The 15,054-nt window shown below is 37.9% G+C and overlaps 2 protein-coding genes across 3 annotated transcripts in view; one reads left to right on the top strand and one right to left on the bottom strand.

Moving 5' to 3' along the window:
- The window catches only part of LOC309480940 (uncharacterized protein), a 37,258-nt gene extending 35,341 nt beyond the window's left edge, over positions 1-1,917 (top strand). Inside the window, exon 16 of the mRNA XM_082145697.1 lies at positions 1,893-1,917. Coding sequence (XP_082001823.1) covers positions 1,893-1,902 — 10 coding nt within the window. The 3' untranslated portion in view covers positions 1,903-1,917. The remainder of the gene's footprint in view (positions 1-1,892) is intronic.
- On the bottom strand, positions 3-8,792 carry LOC309481268 (uncharacterized protein). 2 transcript variants are annotated; one of them, XM_082146132.1, is made up of 11 exons: positions 8,192-8,792; positions 7,479-7,508; positions 7,334-7,353; positions 7,051-7,181; positions 6,786-6,909; positions 5,071-5,231; positions 4,167-4,320; positions 3,963-4,061; positions 1,878-3,734; positions 576-650; positions 3-261 (listed from the first exon to the last, which is right to left on the bottom strand). In XM_082146132.1, the coding sequence occupies exons 3-9, from the start codon at positions 7,344-7,346 to the stop codon at positions 3,679-3,681; spliced, it is 738 nt and encodes a 245-aa protein (XP_082002258.1). In that variant the 5' UTR covers positions 7,347-7,353; positions 7,479-7,508; positions 8,192-8,792; the 3' UTR covers positions 3-261; positions 576-650; positions 1,878-3,678. The 2 variants fall into 2 exon arrangements, with proteins under 2 accessions (XP_082002258.1, XP_082002259.1); XM_082146133.1 differs by having other exon boundaries at positions 7,856-8,792.
- Positions 8,793-15,054: the final 6,262 nt, after the last annotated feature.

Raw genomic sequence — 15,054 nt, forward strand, 5'->3', positions numbered from 1 at the left:
GCTTCTTAATAATGTGAAACTTTAATTCATGCTGTGTAATGATTACAAAAGGCATGCAAAAAACATTTTAAACAAAACAACAAAGACATTTATTTTAGGTGTTTCAGCACTGACAGTGTTGGCACATGTTGCTTTTAAAACCACATGCAGTATGTGACCAGAACTGACACACTGTACACTGTGACCATGAACGCCATTTTTTGGTAGCATTCTTTCTCTTGTCACCAAAATGGATGTGGCAGACACAGCAGGTGTCTTGACCTACCAAGAAAAAAGGAAGTAAGGAAAAACAAAAGATACGTTTTTTTTATGTACATTTTGTAATCAATCAATCAATCAACCAACCAAAAGTATTAAACATATTTAAAATAATGTCTCAAAGGCGGCTATTTCTGTTACAACTGGCCAGCTCAACTTAAAGCACTTTACCTCTGTGAAACAAGTCTCAAAGTGCTGTATCATATAAATGTTATCCTAAAATAATTTAACTTAAACATTTTCATATGAAGACTCTGCAATAGACAATAAGACTTGTGGTTGCAAGGATAATGTATAATTTGCTGTGGAATACATACTGTCATCTGCAGTCATCATGACGACATAAGTGGCTGAAGAAGTTCTAGGGAAGTTCTCTGCTATCTGCTGTGCACCTACAGTACATAAAACAATATGATAAAAACTCAATACATATCTTGTACCTTAATGGAAAATTTGTAATCCAATTTGTCAGCATTTATATGACCCATGACTATTGGATACAGTAAGCAGTGTTAGTATTGACATTCACTGGACACTTTATTATATACAGCTGTGCTACTGCTTATGAACACAAATATCTAACCAGCCAATCACATAGCAGCATCTCAACACATGTAGTCATGTAGACATGGTGAAGAAGACTTTCTGAAGTTCAACCTGAGCATCAGAATGAGGAAGAAAGGGGATTTAAGGGACTTTGAATGTGGCATGGTTGTTGGTCTGAGTATTACTGGGATTTTCACCCACAACCATCTCTAGGGTTTCCAGAGAATGGTCTTAAAAATGCAGAAAATAAATATTGTCTGGTCTGATGAGTCTCCATTTCAGCTCCACATTCAGATGGTAGGCTCAGAATCTGCTGGAGACATCATGAAAGCATGGATTCATCCTGCCGCCCATCAACGCTTCAGCTGCTGCTGCTGGAATGGTGGTGGGGGGGTTTCTTGTCCCACTTTGGGCCCCTTAGTCCCAACGTGGTATGGTTTAACCAGCACAGCCTACCTGAGTATTGCTACTGACCATGTCCATCCCTTTCTGAGCACAGTGGAGCATCTTCTGATGGCTACTTCCAGCAGGATAATGCACCATTTCACAAAGCTCAGATCATCTCCAGCTGCTTTCTTCAACATCATAATGAGTTCACTGTCCTCCAACAACCTCCACAGTCACCAGATCTCAATGATTCCATGACATATGCTCACAAATTGTATTAAAAAACATACTAAATTTGACATTGACCAAATCTGGACACAATTAGCCTTTATACAGAAGTAATGTGGACATCAATACTTGACATTCAGTACACGTTGGAAAAAAGAAGTCGTCTGGTGTCACGTTGTGAACCTGTAGGGGATGTAATTTAGGTGTCCAGAAACCACTTAAAATATGCGCCGTTTGGACGTCTCTTTGCGCTGTAGGTGTGATCCCTACTGCATGCGAAGACCTATGTGATATTCATTTTTCTTTTTGAAAAATAAATATGGTTAAACAATTTGTGAGCTTTTCTCTCTTTTTCTGTTAGTTTTGTGAGCATTTGTCTGTGCACCAATCTCAATCTAATAAAACGCATTTGGGTTGTAGCCACTGGCATTAAAAAGAAATCAGTTACAAATAATTACCATTTCCACACATAGGTTGCAGTAACTCTTCCACTGACTGGCATCCTTCCTTTGGATGGATATCGTCTGCCGTGGCTTCTGGGTCCATGTCCTCAAGAACACCCTCTCCCATCCCAGTTGGACTGCATTTTGTCGCATCTGCTTTATATGTTAAGGCAAAAAAGGTACACTTACTGTATGAAGGATATGCATGACACGTAATTGCTGGAGGAAAAAATAGTATCATATAGTATAAATAGTATCAAATAGTACCTATAGTATCATACAGGGAATATAAGTTACAACAATGAAAGGAATAGATTTATTAATTTCATAGTTTGTAAATGTAAACCACTGTAATGGGCAATAACAGTCTCCAAAATCATAATTAACTATGTAAAGACTATCTGGAGAGGTGCCTTAAAAATGGTGTTCCACTATAATTTTGATTCTGGAACAAAACACAAAAATCAGTTTGGGATGTTTATAATGGCCCTGCACAATATTGTAATATTTTTGTTACCTCATTATTCGCTCAGTGTTCAAAGAGCGAAATAGCATGCAGAAATACAACTGCCACTAGTAAGTCTAAATATGACTTACTAATTTCAAATGAAATCTGCTCAGAATTTTTCAAAATGGCATCTAATTGGTGTCTTCCATAAAAAGATGGCTTCCTTAGACCAAGGCCATTTGGCAGTCCAACTACCGTCAGGCCTCAGTTTAAAGCAGCACCAGAGCCCGTCTACGGAGAGCCTGTCCACTCCCTATTAAGCCCTATTGTACCGAATTTTGGTTGTAGTACCACCAGAGTTCCACTGGGGGCGCTCGCCATGAGTGCAAAATGAATGGGAGTCAATGGGGCTAGACGGCTAAATTTGTCTCTTTCACCCGATTGCCGTTGAGAAATCTCAGATGTGATTGTAGATTTTGCAAGTTCAACATGGGTTTTAGGTCGAAAGTTGAATGAACGAGTACTTATGTCGTTTTGATTTCTTACAGGTTGAGTTGTTGTTGCCCATAACACGCTAGCATTCTGCTAATGACGTCAGCATTCTGACGTCATTGACATTTTGAAAGACTTTTTTAAATCAAATAAGTGACTCTAAAAAATCTAACACCCAGCAATGTGTAATTTCTTTGCATCTCCTTTCGAATACAACATTCAAATTACTAGACAAAAAATTATATCCTGAGAAAAGTGGATTTTGAGGGGTATACCGCCATTGACCTCCATTCATTCTGCACTCGTCCTGTGAGCGCCCTCATATGGAATCAGAGTGGAACTGCAACCAGTTCAGAAGCCGGAAGTGTAGTGAGAGTGAAACTTCTCGCCATATTAGACATTCTCTGGCAGCACTCAGTAGCTTCGGGACTTCTTCGCTGTATTCTCGCTTTTTGCTCGCAGGTTTCTCTCTAGAGCTCCCCCCACAGCTTCGGAATAGATATTTGACAACACTGTTGTAAAAACTCGTTGTTGATTCTCAGACACCAGAGGCTATAGATCAACGACATCAAAGCAGATGGGACGTTCTTTAAAACGTCTTCTTCATTCGGGTTCGGACAGCGTGAGGGAGCGCAATAATGACAGCATTTTAGCAGATTTCTTTTGGCCGTAAAGCAATTGTTTACATCGCGAGACCTGATATCACGCGAGACTTCCTGACGCGGCGTCCGGCGGCCCGCCGGCTCAAAGTTGCAAGTGCGTATTTTCCGCTCACGGGCACCAAGGGGGTGCGAAACGACCACCATTCAACCCGAAATAAGTAATATAACCATTCCAATGACTCCGAAGCTGTTCAGTTAAGGTAAAAAAAGTTACTTAGTTCACCTTTAACAAGGCCTGGTAAGGGAGCCTTCCAGAACCTCCAGCCTCCTCTGAAAGACATGAATATGCTCATGCATGCACACAAGTTTTCAGTTTGACAATTCCGACTTCCCTACTTGTTTATAATCAGTGCATAGATTGTAAACATGTAATTCTTAAGATTGTATGCTATAGGTTAAAATGCCACAGATTCATGGAGGCATATTAGCTCATCAATATATGTAAATATTTATAAATTTTTCACATTTGCCTAAAAAAAAGTTAGAAAATATGCTTACTATATCTTTGATTGAAGAGGTCCTGCACTTTCTTAACCAGGTCATTGACTTGACCTTTGTTGCTGTGGGTGGTGCTGTCGGTAGTGCAAGAGGAATTGGCTGCAAACGTAAGGACAAACCATATCATTTATCTAACAGAATTGTATTACGTATCTTTGCACTATTACAAGCCATTTGTGTAGTTTTTCATAAAAACAGTATCACCTTTGAAGTGCAGTGCAAAGTTGTTTGCTGTGTCTGTGGAGTCAAGGAAGTCAGCTGCCCCTTTGCTGCTGACTTCGTAGACCTCTAGGCCAGACTTTTGTCGGTCAAAAGATAAAATGGCCGTCTCAACACCCAACTCCTCAAGTTTGGACACCTTTACCATTTTCAGGTAAAAAAGAATATCAAATAAAAAAATCCAACATGCATACCAACATTCCAACATATACTGAAGAAGCAACTCATAACAGGGCATGGCAGTCTATATGAAAACACTTTTACTGGGTGAAAATATTGTGAGAAATAAGTGCTTAAGGAAATTACATTTACTACACATTAAGAGTCTAAATGATGTGCAGAAAAAATGTGGAGAATATAATTGGTGTGAATGCTGAATCATCAAAGAATCAAAATATGAGCACAAACAGCCATTGTGCTCTGCTCCATTCGCACTTGTGGTTAATAATCCTTAAATCTACAACAATACCACTTATCAAATCAAATTAAAGGCAGGGTCAAAGTTTCTGGAAAAACAGCTTGAGCAAGCTAAATTTAGAAAATATACAATTCAGAAGTCCAAACCCCTTTCTTCAGACTTCGCCCCGAAACCACGCGTCCAGAGTACAGTAACATGCAATGCTTGGACCCGTCTGGGGGAGGGACCAATGCCAACTGTTTTTGATTGACATATGACCATTCAATCATTTCTTCATCCTTGTGAAATGACTGGTTGGTGTTTTTCAGTCCTGTATGTTCACTAGGTTACTAAATGTTAGTAATGTCTTTTGTGATAGATCCTCTAATTAATTGGTCACAAACAGTTGTTGAAGTGGAATTAAATCAATATTGTAAAAATGTATTTTAAAAACATCATGGACCCTGCCTTTAAGTTCCCTTCTTTCCAAACCTGTAATTTCAGCTGGTTCAGATTTTTTTTTATTTTGAGCTCCCTCATTTCAATGCTAAGGTCTTGCCCTTGTGCCCTCAGCGCTGCTGCTTCCTGTTTATATTTGTCTTTCTGCTTCTCCTCTAGTGTGGACCACCTGCCTTTTATATCCTTCATAGTCCCTGAAGAAAAATGAATGCACAGTAAACTTAAAGGAGAACTCCGGTCAATTTTAACATTGAGCTCATTTTTTTGTAAATTTGGAGTGCTGTCAATACAGAGAACAACGACAAAAATCGGTGTTGCCTACACCATGTTATCCTCTTTTTAAAATTTGCACCCTGTTGACTTAAATGGGGCATGTTTTAAAAGGAGAACTTGGTAACTTTTTTAACTTAATAAAACTGTCTAGAAATCATTTGGATGGTTAAACAACCTGTTCTGGTGATATTGGTGACTTTCCCCGCTCCCCCCAGCGTTCCCAGGCGGAAAACCAACCTTGCAACTTGGGGACTACCGTCCCGGCAAGATAGAAATTGGAAGTCTCGTGAGAAGCGAGAACTAGAACGAGAACGAGCGCGAAACACAAACTGCTTTACGGCAATTCGACATAAACACACACGCATGTATGATGTATTACCAGATTACCCAACTCGGTAGACATAGCTCCACGCGATACAGTTGGCTTGCTCCAATCAAAACAAACGCACATGAGCAGCGGTAGAGAGGGGGAGGAGGCCGCCGCAAGTGAGTTTTTTACGACCATGTTGTGAAATATACACCCCCCCCACAGCTGTAGGGGGAGCTCGTGGGGAAAACATGCGACAACAAAAGGGAAAATCAGCAAAGAAGTGACTAGAGTTCGCTAGAGTTGCAGAGTTCTCCTTTAAACCTGCTTTTACCCTCTTAACATCCTTGATGTGTCATTACAAGTGCCCAGCCAATGTGAGTGATTCCTTCAGAGTGAACACGGTGAATCTGACTGCAGTAGATGTGAAAAATATGAATAAAAATTAAGTTAATTCGGCCAGCGCTCATACCTGTATTTACATCCTGTTTTAGGTTGAAGTCCAAAGTAGTCGATTGTCGAGTTCACGCGCGTGATCATAGGCAACTAAACATATGCGCGTGAACTCGACAATTGATTACTATGGACTTCAACCGAAAACAGGATGTAAATACAGGTATGAGCGCTGGCTGAAATAACATCATTTTTATTCATATCTTTCACATCTACTGGAGTCAGATTCACCGTGTTCACTCTGAAGGAATCACTCACATTGGCTGTGCACTTGTAATGACACATCAAGGATATTAAGAGGCTAAAAGCAGGTTTAAAACTTGCCCTATTGAAGTCAATAGGGTGCAAATTTTAAAAAGAGGATAACATGGTGTAGGCAACACCGATTTTTGTTGTTGTTCTCTGTATTGACAGCACTCCAAATGTACAAACAAATGAGCTCAATGTTAAAATTGACCGGAGTTCTCCTTTAACACTTAACAGTCTGCAGAAAATGTGTCTGACACCTCGGTTTGCCCTTGGATTGTGAAATCCACCTTTCAAACAATAATTTGTAAATACATCAACAAACAGACCAGTCTTATATCAATCTATGTAACTTCTACATGTAAAGTGCCTGCCAAATAGTATACTAAACATTAGTTTCATGACCCTTGTGAACCACTGATGAAAATTGACAACATGAAATTCTAATATGACAAACAGTCCCTCTCACCTTTCTTTCGGAGAACATCCCTGCAAAAAAGGTTGTATGGTGACAAATCCCGAGTGTAAAACTTTGGCTTTGAGGGCCGGGTCTCAGAACCTTTTTGGGATCTCTTGTAATTTCCAATCCAGTTCTGAAAGACAGTAAACAAAATGAATGACATGGGATTATAACCCGTTAGACAGGAAAAATAATTCCATTTTGTAAAAGTAGAAGTAATACAGCATGAATTACTTTTAAAGAGCTGTGTATTAGTGCAACAAGTAACCCTTACTTGTATGACACAGATGTCAAGACCGGTTGCTGCTACAGCTTGTAGTACCAAGGGCGAGCCAACACCTGTCATTCCCTCCTTATAGAAGGATGTAAGAGTGTTTCTCTGATCGTCCCTTATCTCTGTTTGCTCTTGTTAAGAAACAACAAAAAAGGTAGTCAGTAATAAACCAGTTATTTAAAAAAACATAATGCTGAGGGAAAGAGTGGATTTTGCACACCATACCAGTTTTCTTTTACACACTAGACTTAGGCTTCTAGATTAGTAAATACAAGTAGCCTACCTCTCTGAGCCATCTTCAACCTGGAATATAAATGGATATAAACTTGCCTTTACACATATTTCACAATCAGCCCACTAAATCCATGCAGCTTGGTTAAAACCTAATTTACAATAATGCATTATGGACAAATTATAAACAAACTTACCACTGCAATCTTGGAACAGTTTTTCCTAATCTGGGAATCAAAAAGTTGTAAAATGAGATGGACAAAGTCAAGTACAGAGAAATATAAGCAGGAAAGCAGACAGATAGAAAGACCTGTGTATAGGTTTTATGTTTCAAGTTCAAGGTTAATTCAAGTAATGCATTTTTGTTAGCCTGTTGTTGCTAGCTTACATAAATCAAAATAGAGCTACCACAAACCTGATTTCACTATCACTATATACAGTAGGTAGGCCTATATACGAGCATGATATAGCCTGAATGAAGAGTTTGTATGAAGCAGATACAAAATATATGTACAGTGTAGTCATTACACAGAACGCCTTTAAGGCTAAAAGGTGTAATTTACAGGAAACTCACGGTGTAATAAATCGTTTTTTCCTCTCATCTGCTAACTTTTTTTTAACTCATTAGTTAGCCATGGTGGAAGCTAAATTGTTAGTAAAACTAAGAGTTTTGTTTCGATAAAAAAAAAAAAAACGTTTTTGTAGTAAACTGTAATGCTAGCTTGACCGGTAAATACAGTAAATGCAAATGAAAAAAAAAATCGATAAAAACAATATCTGGTATTTCGTTTAAACTCTTTTATGTTACCTTGTTATAGCTTTAATATAACAGATGTTTAAAAATGTTTTTTTTTTAGCTCATAAACTAAATAGGAACAGTTGAAAATGTCTTAATTTTCTGTCATTTTACCTGAAAGTCGCTGGAGGTTTGAGGTCTGGCGGCGGACTGTATTCCTGGGGGACTGGATCGAGAGTCTTCCTGTATGATGCTGATCAGCGATGTGAATAGATGATAACAACCTACTGCACCTGCTAGGAGGCACAGTAGGGGCCTACTGGCCCATACGAATGGGCCGATAACCACTGATAATGTCCATTCAATCGGGTGATAACATCCGAAGCGGGTGAGTAAACGGTCATTATAGTTGTCTTTATATCTAAGACAGATACACGTTTGTCTTGTAGCGAAATCTCAGCTCACCTATATGCATTTTCTAATGCTTTAACCTCCTGTCAGCATAGGCACTATATGGTTATGTCATTTTTAACTCCTACCTGTTTACTTATGTTTGCAGTACGACTTGACATGATTTATAAGTCTAATATTCCTGCTTATGAACTATTCTTCATTGAATTTTGGGTTAAAAGTCAGACTAGCATATTCAAAGTCCCAGTGTCTTTTTCCATGTCTTCTTCTGGACTCTGAAACTTCTCTTTACCAATATTAACGCTCTCTTGTCTTTTGAAGTTCTTACTGACTTCTTACGGTACCTAAGTCTCGCTTCAGAAACTATTTTTTTGTGTTTAATGAACCTATTACTTGTTCTAATTTTTTTTTGGTCACTTTTCTACTTAAACCCTCAGTAAATGGGTTCCCATTATAGACTGGCTGTCTTTATATCTCTGTAAGTAAAATTTCTATAGGCACAATTTTTAATTTTTAATATTTTTTTTTTAAATTATTATTATTTTTATTGTTTTCCTCTTAAAAGCATCCTACTACATTTCTTTCTATCAGAATATTTGTATTTAGTCCTCTGTATTTACTACATTAACCTCTGACTAATCATTCAATATTAAAAGTATATAATAGCTACATTTAACATAATATTATTTGATTTCCTGCTTTCACTTTCGGTGTTGTGTATCAGAGGTATTGGAGTTCTCTGAACCCTCTAACTCACCCTGACTCTGTTGTAAAACTCTCATACGGAGGCGTAGACCGCCGAGAGAGTCCTTGCGGGACATCTTTTCCCGTTTCTAAAGTTGTTACTCTTTGCATTGTTAACAAGTTTATTGTTAATAGTTTATCTCCCATTTCCTTCATTGTCTGGTATTTGCAATTATATTCCTTCAATTACCATTTTCACTCCATCATAAACTATTATTTAACTTTATAATAAAATAAAGTTTACCTGACTTATTTTGTTGTCAGTGCCTCCCTTAAGTTTCCATAAATTATCGTTTTACAGATCTTTCAGCCTCTAAAGTTCTGAAGTACGAGCTCTTCTCTGTAATACAGTGTGGGAGACGATCTGGCACGCACTACTGTTGGCTTTTCGAGTCTGAGCTATGCTCACAGACTCTCTCTTTAACCGGTACACCTATTTTACAATAAAATCATCCTGGCTGTTCCAGGACCAATAATTATACTTTCATTACACTTTTTATTTGTATTTTAATATGCCAGATAACATCCCATTTTTCTCAACACATATTGTTACAGATTATAAGTCCTCCTTTTAGCCTGCATATTTCCACTTCATAAAACTGTCTTCTGACAATGTTAGGTGCATTTCTTCTGTTTGTTTAAAGATATTAATATCAATTTGATATATAGCCTGTCTATCCAAGTCCGGTGGTTTAAATTCTTTTTAGCACTCTATCATTCGTAATATTTAGAAAAACATTTCTTAGCTGTTTAATAACAGTCATTAATCATTATTAACCATTATTCCTTGTCTAGAAGTCTTATTCTGTAATGTTATTACATGTACAAATTTTTCCACTTCATGTTAGACCTACCTCAGTCTATCTCTATAGAGAAGCCTCGTTCCATTTTCTAAAACCGTTGTGTCTGCCTGGAAGGCTAGGTTTCATTTTAATACATGAGAATCTCCTCATGTTAAATATCTACATTGCTGGATTTTACTGCTTGCCCTGTCATAAGCGAAGCGTCCTCCACTAACAGGTCTTATCTTTTAGCCAGTCTGTGCCTCGTACTGTCTGAGGCTAGCCGTTTGAGACTTTCTGTCTCTCCTTTTTCATGGCTTTCTCAATCTTTACGGCTCTCGCTCATAAAGTTATTTGTTCTACGCGCGTTCAACCCTTTCTGGGCTGTCTATAAATAATCTCTGTTCAACCCTTTCTGGGATTTTCCTTTAAATAATCTTTTCTAGATTATTACTTTCTGGCTAAATTTCTCTTAGTCGACTTTTGTTTTAACCCTTCTGGGTTTTATTATTATTACATTAATCTTTGCCCTTTCTGGGTATGCATTATAGCATTCATTTTTCCACTCTCACGGAATTTTATTTTTATATATTAATCTTTGCCCTTTCTGGGCTTTATTATAACAGTAATATTCTCCCTTTCTGGGTCTGTATTTTTAAATACTATCTTTTCCAGAAGTTTCTCTTAGACGTCATTTATTTTAACCCTTTCTGGGTTGTTCCTTTAAATAATCTTTTCTAGATTATTAACATTGTTGGGGTCTTACAGGTTGCCTTTTAGTTGGTAATTTACTAGCATTCAAAGTTCGTACTCCTATACTCAAGCGTACGAGTGCGGAAGCGAATGGGCAAGCATTGCTCGATCGACCGTGGCCAGGGATCGATGGATCAATGCCCCTAAAACGTTGGGCGCCATGTTTTACGGTGTGTACTTTACTCTTAACACCTTTTACATATTTATTTATTATTCTCAGGTAAGGTAAAGAAAGTCAAATCTGACCTAAACCGTAAGCATTCAAAAGGTACTTACAATTTGGTCAGAAGACTCCTCTGTGGTATGTTCTCATTAAAAGTCTTCCAGCATCATAAATCTCAGTAGGCAGATTTTGTAATCAATTAAATTTCTTTTAATTGGTTACTTTTCTTTTTATAATAAACGAAAATATAAAAGGCGAATACAACTTAATCGTTTAAGTATAAAATACAATAGTCATGTTTTGAAACAAAGGTGTAGTAAGCTCTGGGCTTCTTCTCTTCTGCTTGGGGTTTCTTGTCCCCAGCTCTGGGCTTCTAGGCGTCGGGGGCTCTGGCGTATCAGTATCCCAAGAGGCAGTCAGTTCATCAGTCTTTTATACTCCTTGTTTACAACAAGCGTTAGGTTGACACTCCTCCAAAGTTTCCCAGATCCTTCTCCAGGCAGGTGCAAGCGGTCCACCTCTTCATGTCCTTGAACTCCAGTAAACTCAACTACAATAGCTGAGTTCATTTAAAGTTGTAGGAGTCCTCTAGCGCACACACATAATCGCACTTTTCTGCTCGTCTCAACATGGGTTAGCACAGTCACATATTCACACATAACCATTTACTGTACATCTATGCCAAAACAATATAAGCCATCTTTTACAAACAAATTAAATAACAACATTGAATGCAACGCATTATATCCAATACATTGGCTAAATATGTGCAACAAAAAGGCATCTATAATAAATAAGGAGGCAGGTAATTGCATTTTCTTGATATTATACAACATTATGCAAATAAAAAAAATAAGAATAAGCATGAGAAGAGGCAAAGAAAGACGTGATGGTGGAGAGAGTTGAGGAAGGGGAGAGGAAGAGTGAAATGGGTAGAAAGAGATGAAGAGGAGAGGAGGAGAGAGTTTAAGAAAAGGAGAGGGAGAAGAGATGGTCATATTCATTTATGTAGCGCTTTTAACAATGTATATTGTTTCAAAGCAGCTTTACAGAGATAAACGTATAATTTAAGGTAACAGAGATTGTTTTGGCTTTATAGCGGTTCTTTAATAAAGTTATTTTTCAGCTAAAGTTAGTTTTGATTGATTCGCTTCCGTCGCACCGATCATTTGTTATTAAATTAGGGGCCGCTAAGACGACACCATTCTCTCTACACAGACTTTAAACGCGAACCTGTGAGAAACGCTGATGGCGTTCACATGCACATTAAGAATTGGTTCTATAGTTATGTGCGTTTGAATATATGTGCGCAGGTTTGTAATTCCCTACAAACCAAGCCTAAACAAAGTACTGGTCTTTCCTTATTAATTTTGATACAGAATTTTATTTTATTTTGTCACTTCGGGGGTAGGTACGCGAAACAAATTTCCCAAAAACGAATTTCCCGAAAACGCTTTATCTGTAGAGTGGTAAAGACTAGTTGGCACTTCATCGCTGCGTTGTCATCGGGTCCTGGCGAAGGTCCTTCGTCAGGTCTGGATCCGGCAGGCTGCGGGAAAACCTCGGGATAAACAAAGACACTAAAATTAGCGTAGATGCCATTCTTCTTATGATGTAACGAGTACATCAGGATTTATGGGAAGTGTTCCCGGTTCCGGCTGATCTAATCTATGCAGCCTAACATTGAATTATAGAAGTCTATAATGTATTATGTGAATGCTAGGTCAAAGAGATGTGTCTTTTAATCTGGCTTTGAACTGACAGAGTGTGTCTGCTTCCCGGACAATGTTAGGAAGACTGTTCCAAAGTTTTGGTGCTAAATAGGAAAAGGATCTACCGCCAACAGTTGATTTTGATATTCTAGGTATTATCAACTGGCCGGAATTTTGAGATCGCAATAGACGTGAAGGACTATAATGCGTTAAGAGCTCGCTCAAGGACTGCGGAGCTAAACCATTTAGTGCTTTGTAAGTAATCAGCAATATTTAAAAATGTATACAATGTTTAATAGGGAGCCAGTGCATTGTTGACAAAACTGGGCTAATATGGTCATACTTTCTGGTTCTGGTAAGAACTCGAGCTGCTGCGTTTTGGACCAGCTGTAATTTGTTTATTAAGCATGCAGGGCAATCACCCATAATCTAGCCTTGATGTCATGAACGCATGGACTAATTGTTCTGAATTTGTCAATGAGAGCATATGACGTAATTTATATATATTTTTAAGATGGAAAAATGCGGTTTTACTCATTCATTGCTATAGAAGAGGAAGAATTCGTTAAACTCGTTAAATCATCTAAATCGACAACATGTTAGAACCTATACCAACTAAGCTATTGAAAGAGATGCTTCCAGAGGTCATAGATCCTCTTCTTAATATCATTAATTCATCTTTGTCATAAGGATACGTACCAAAAACTTGTGATTAAACCTTATGATTAAACCGCTTGTTAAAAAAACGCAACTTGATCGTACAGAATTAGTCAATTACAGGCTGATCTCGAATCTACCTTCCTTTTTAGAAAGAAATTATATCTGTGAGGATTTTCAGTCAGGATTTAGACCGTACCATAGTACTGAGACTGCTCTCATTAGAGTTACAAATGATTTGCTCTTATCATCCGATCGTGGTTGTATCTCTCTATTAGTGTTACTCGATCTTAGTGCTGCATTTGATGCTATTGACCACAACATTCTTTTAAATAGACTCGAAAATTATGTTTGCATTAGTGAAATCGCATTAGCATGGTTTAAATCATACTTATCTGACCGTTATCATTTTGTAGCAGTAAATGAAGAGATGTCTCATCGATCACAAGTTCAGTATGGCGTACCACAAGGCTCAGTACTAGGACCGTTGCTTTTCACTCTGTACATGCTACCCTTGGGAGATATCATTAGGAAGCATGGAATTAGTTTTCACTGTTATGCTGATGATACTCAGCTCTATATTTCTTCACGCCCTGACGAAACTTACAAATTCACAAAATTAACTGAATGTATAGGTGATATAAAAAATTGGATGACTAGTAATTTCCTACTACTAAATTCTGAAAAAACAGCGATTCTAAGTATTGGATAAAAAACTTCCTCACGTAATAATCTAGAATACTGTCTAACACTTGATGGCTGCTCTGTTAAGTCTTCGTCGTCGGTTAGGAACCTGGGTGTGCTCTTTGATACCAATCTTTCATTTGAAAGTCACAAATCAATTTTTTCCTTAGGGACACTGCAATGCACTGCCTGATGCGATACTGTAGTAGACGGTTGCATAGTTATAATTTTCTCCCTTATATTATCAATCTTGTAAGTGAAGAAGTTCATAAAGTCATTACTGCTGTGCTGCTTGGAAACTTCTGGGCTTGAAGCTTTATTTTTTGTTAGTTTAGCCACTGTTTCAAATAAATACCTAGGGTTTTGTTTATTTTCTTCTAATAGGGTTGAAAAATAAGCAGATCTAGCAGCTTTTAAAGGTCCCATGACATGAAAATGTCACTTTATGAGGTTTTTTTAACATTAATATGAGTCCCCCTAGCCTGCTTATGGTCCCCCAGTGGCTAGACATTTTGATAGGTGTAAACAAAGCCCTGGGTATTCTTGAGAAAATGAAAGCTCAGACGGGCGAATCTAGAATCTTCCCTTTATGTCGTCATAAGGGGAAAGGTCACCTCCCCTTTCTCTTCTTTGCCCGCAAAGAAAATTTGGGCCGCCCATGAGTCATCCTCATTTTTTATATAGCGCTTTTAACAATGTAGATTGTTACAAAGCAGCGTTACAGAGATAAATGTATAATTTATGGTAGCAGTGATTGTTTTGGCTTTATAGCGGTTCTTTAATAAAGTTATTTTTCAGCTAAAGTTATTTTTGATTGATTCGCTTTCGTCGCAATGATCATTTGTTATTAAATTAGGGGCCGCTAAGACGACACCATTCTCTCTACACAGACTTTAAACGCGAACCTGTGAGAAACGCTGATGGCGTTCACATGCACATTAAGAATTGGTTATATAGTTATGTGCGTTTGAATATATGTGTGCAGGTTTGTAATTCCCTACAAACCAAGCCTAAACAAAGTACTGGTCTTTCCTTATAAATTTTGATACAGAATTTTATTTTATTTTGTCACTTCGGGGTAGGTACGTGAAACGAATTTCCCAAAAACGCTTTATCTGTAAAGTGGTAAAG

The sequence above is a fragment of the Leuciscus leuciscus genome (genome assembly GCF_965113295.1).
Source record: "Leuciscus leuciscus genome assembly, chromosome: 1".
Lineage (NCBI taxonomy): Eukaryota > Metazoa > Chordata > Actinopteri > Cypriniformes > Leuciscidae > Leuciscus > Leuciscus leuciscus.

Excerpts from the sequence above, each read along its gene's own strand:
- LOC309481268 (XM_082146132.1), bottom strand. Across the intron at positions 5,232-6,785 it reads GGATGTTCTCCGAAAGAAAG|GGACTATGAAGGATATAAAA; the intron begins GTGAGAGGGACT and ends ATTTTTCTTCAG. Across the intron at positions 4,321-5,070 it reads TGAACCAGCTGAAATTACAG|GTGTCCAAACTTGAGGAGTT; the intron begins GTTTGGAAAGAA and ends AAAATGGTAAAG.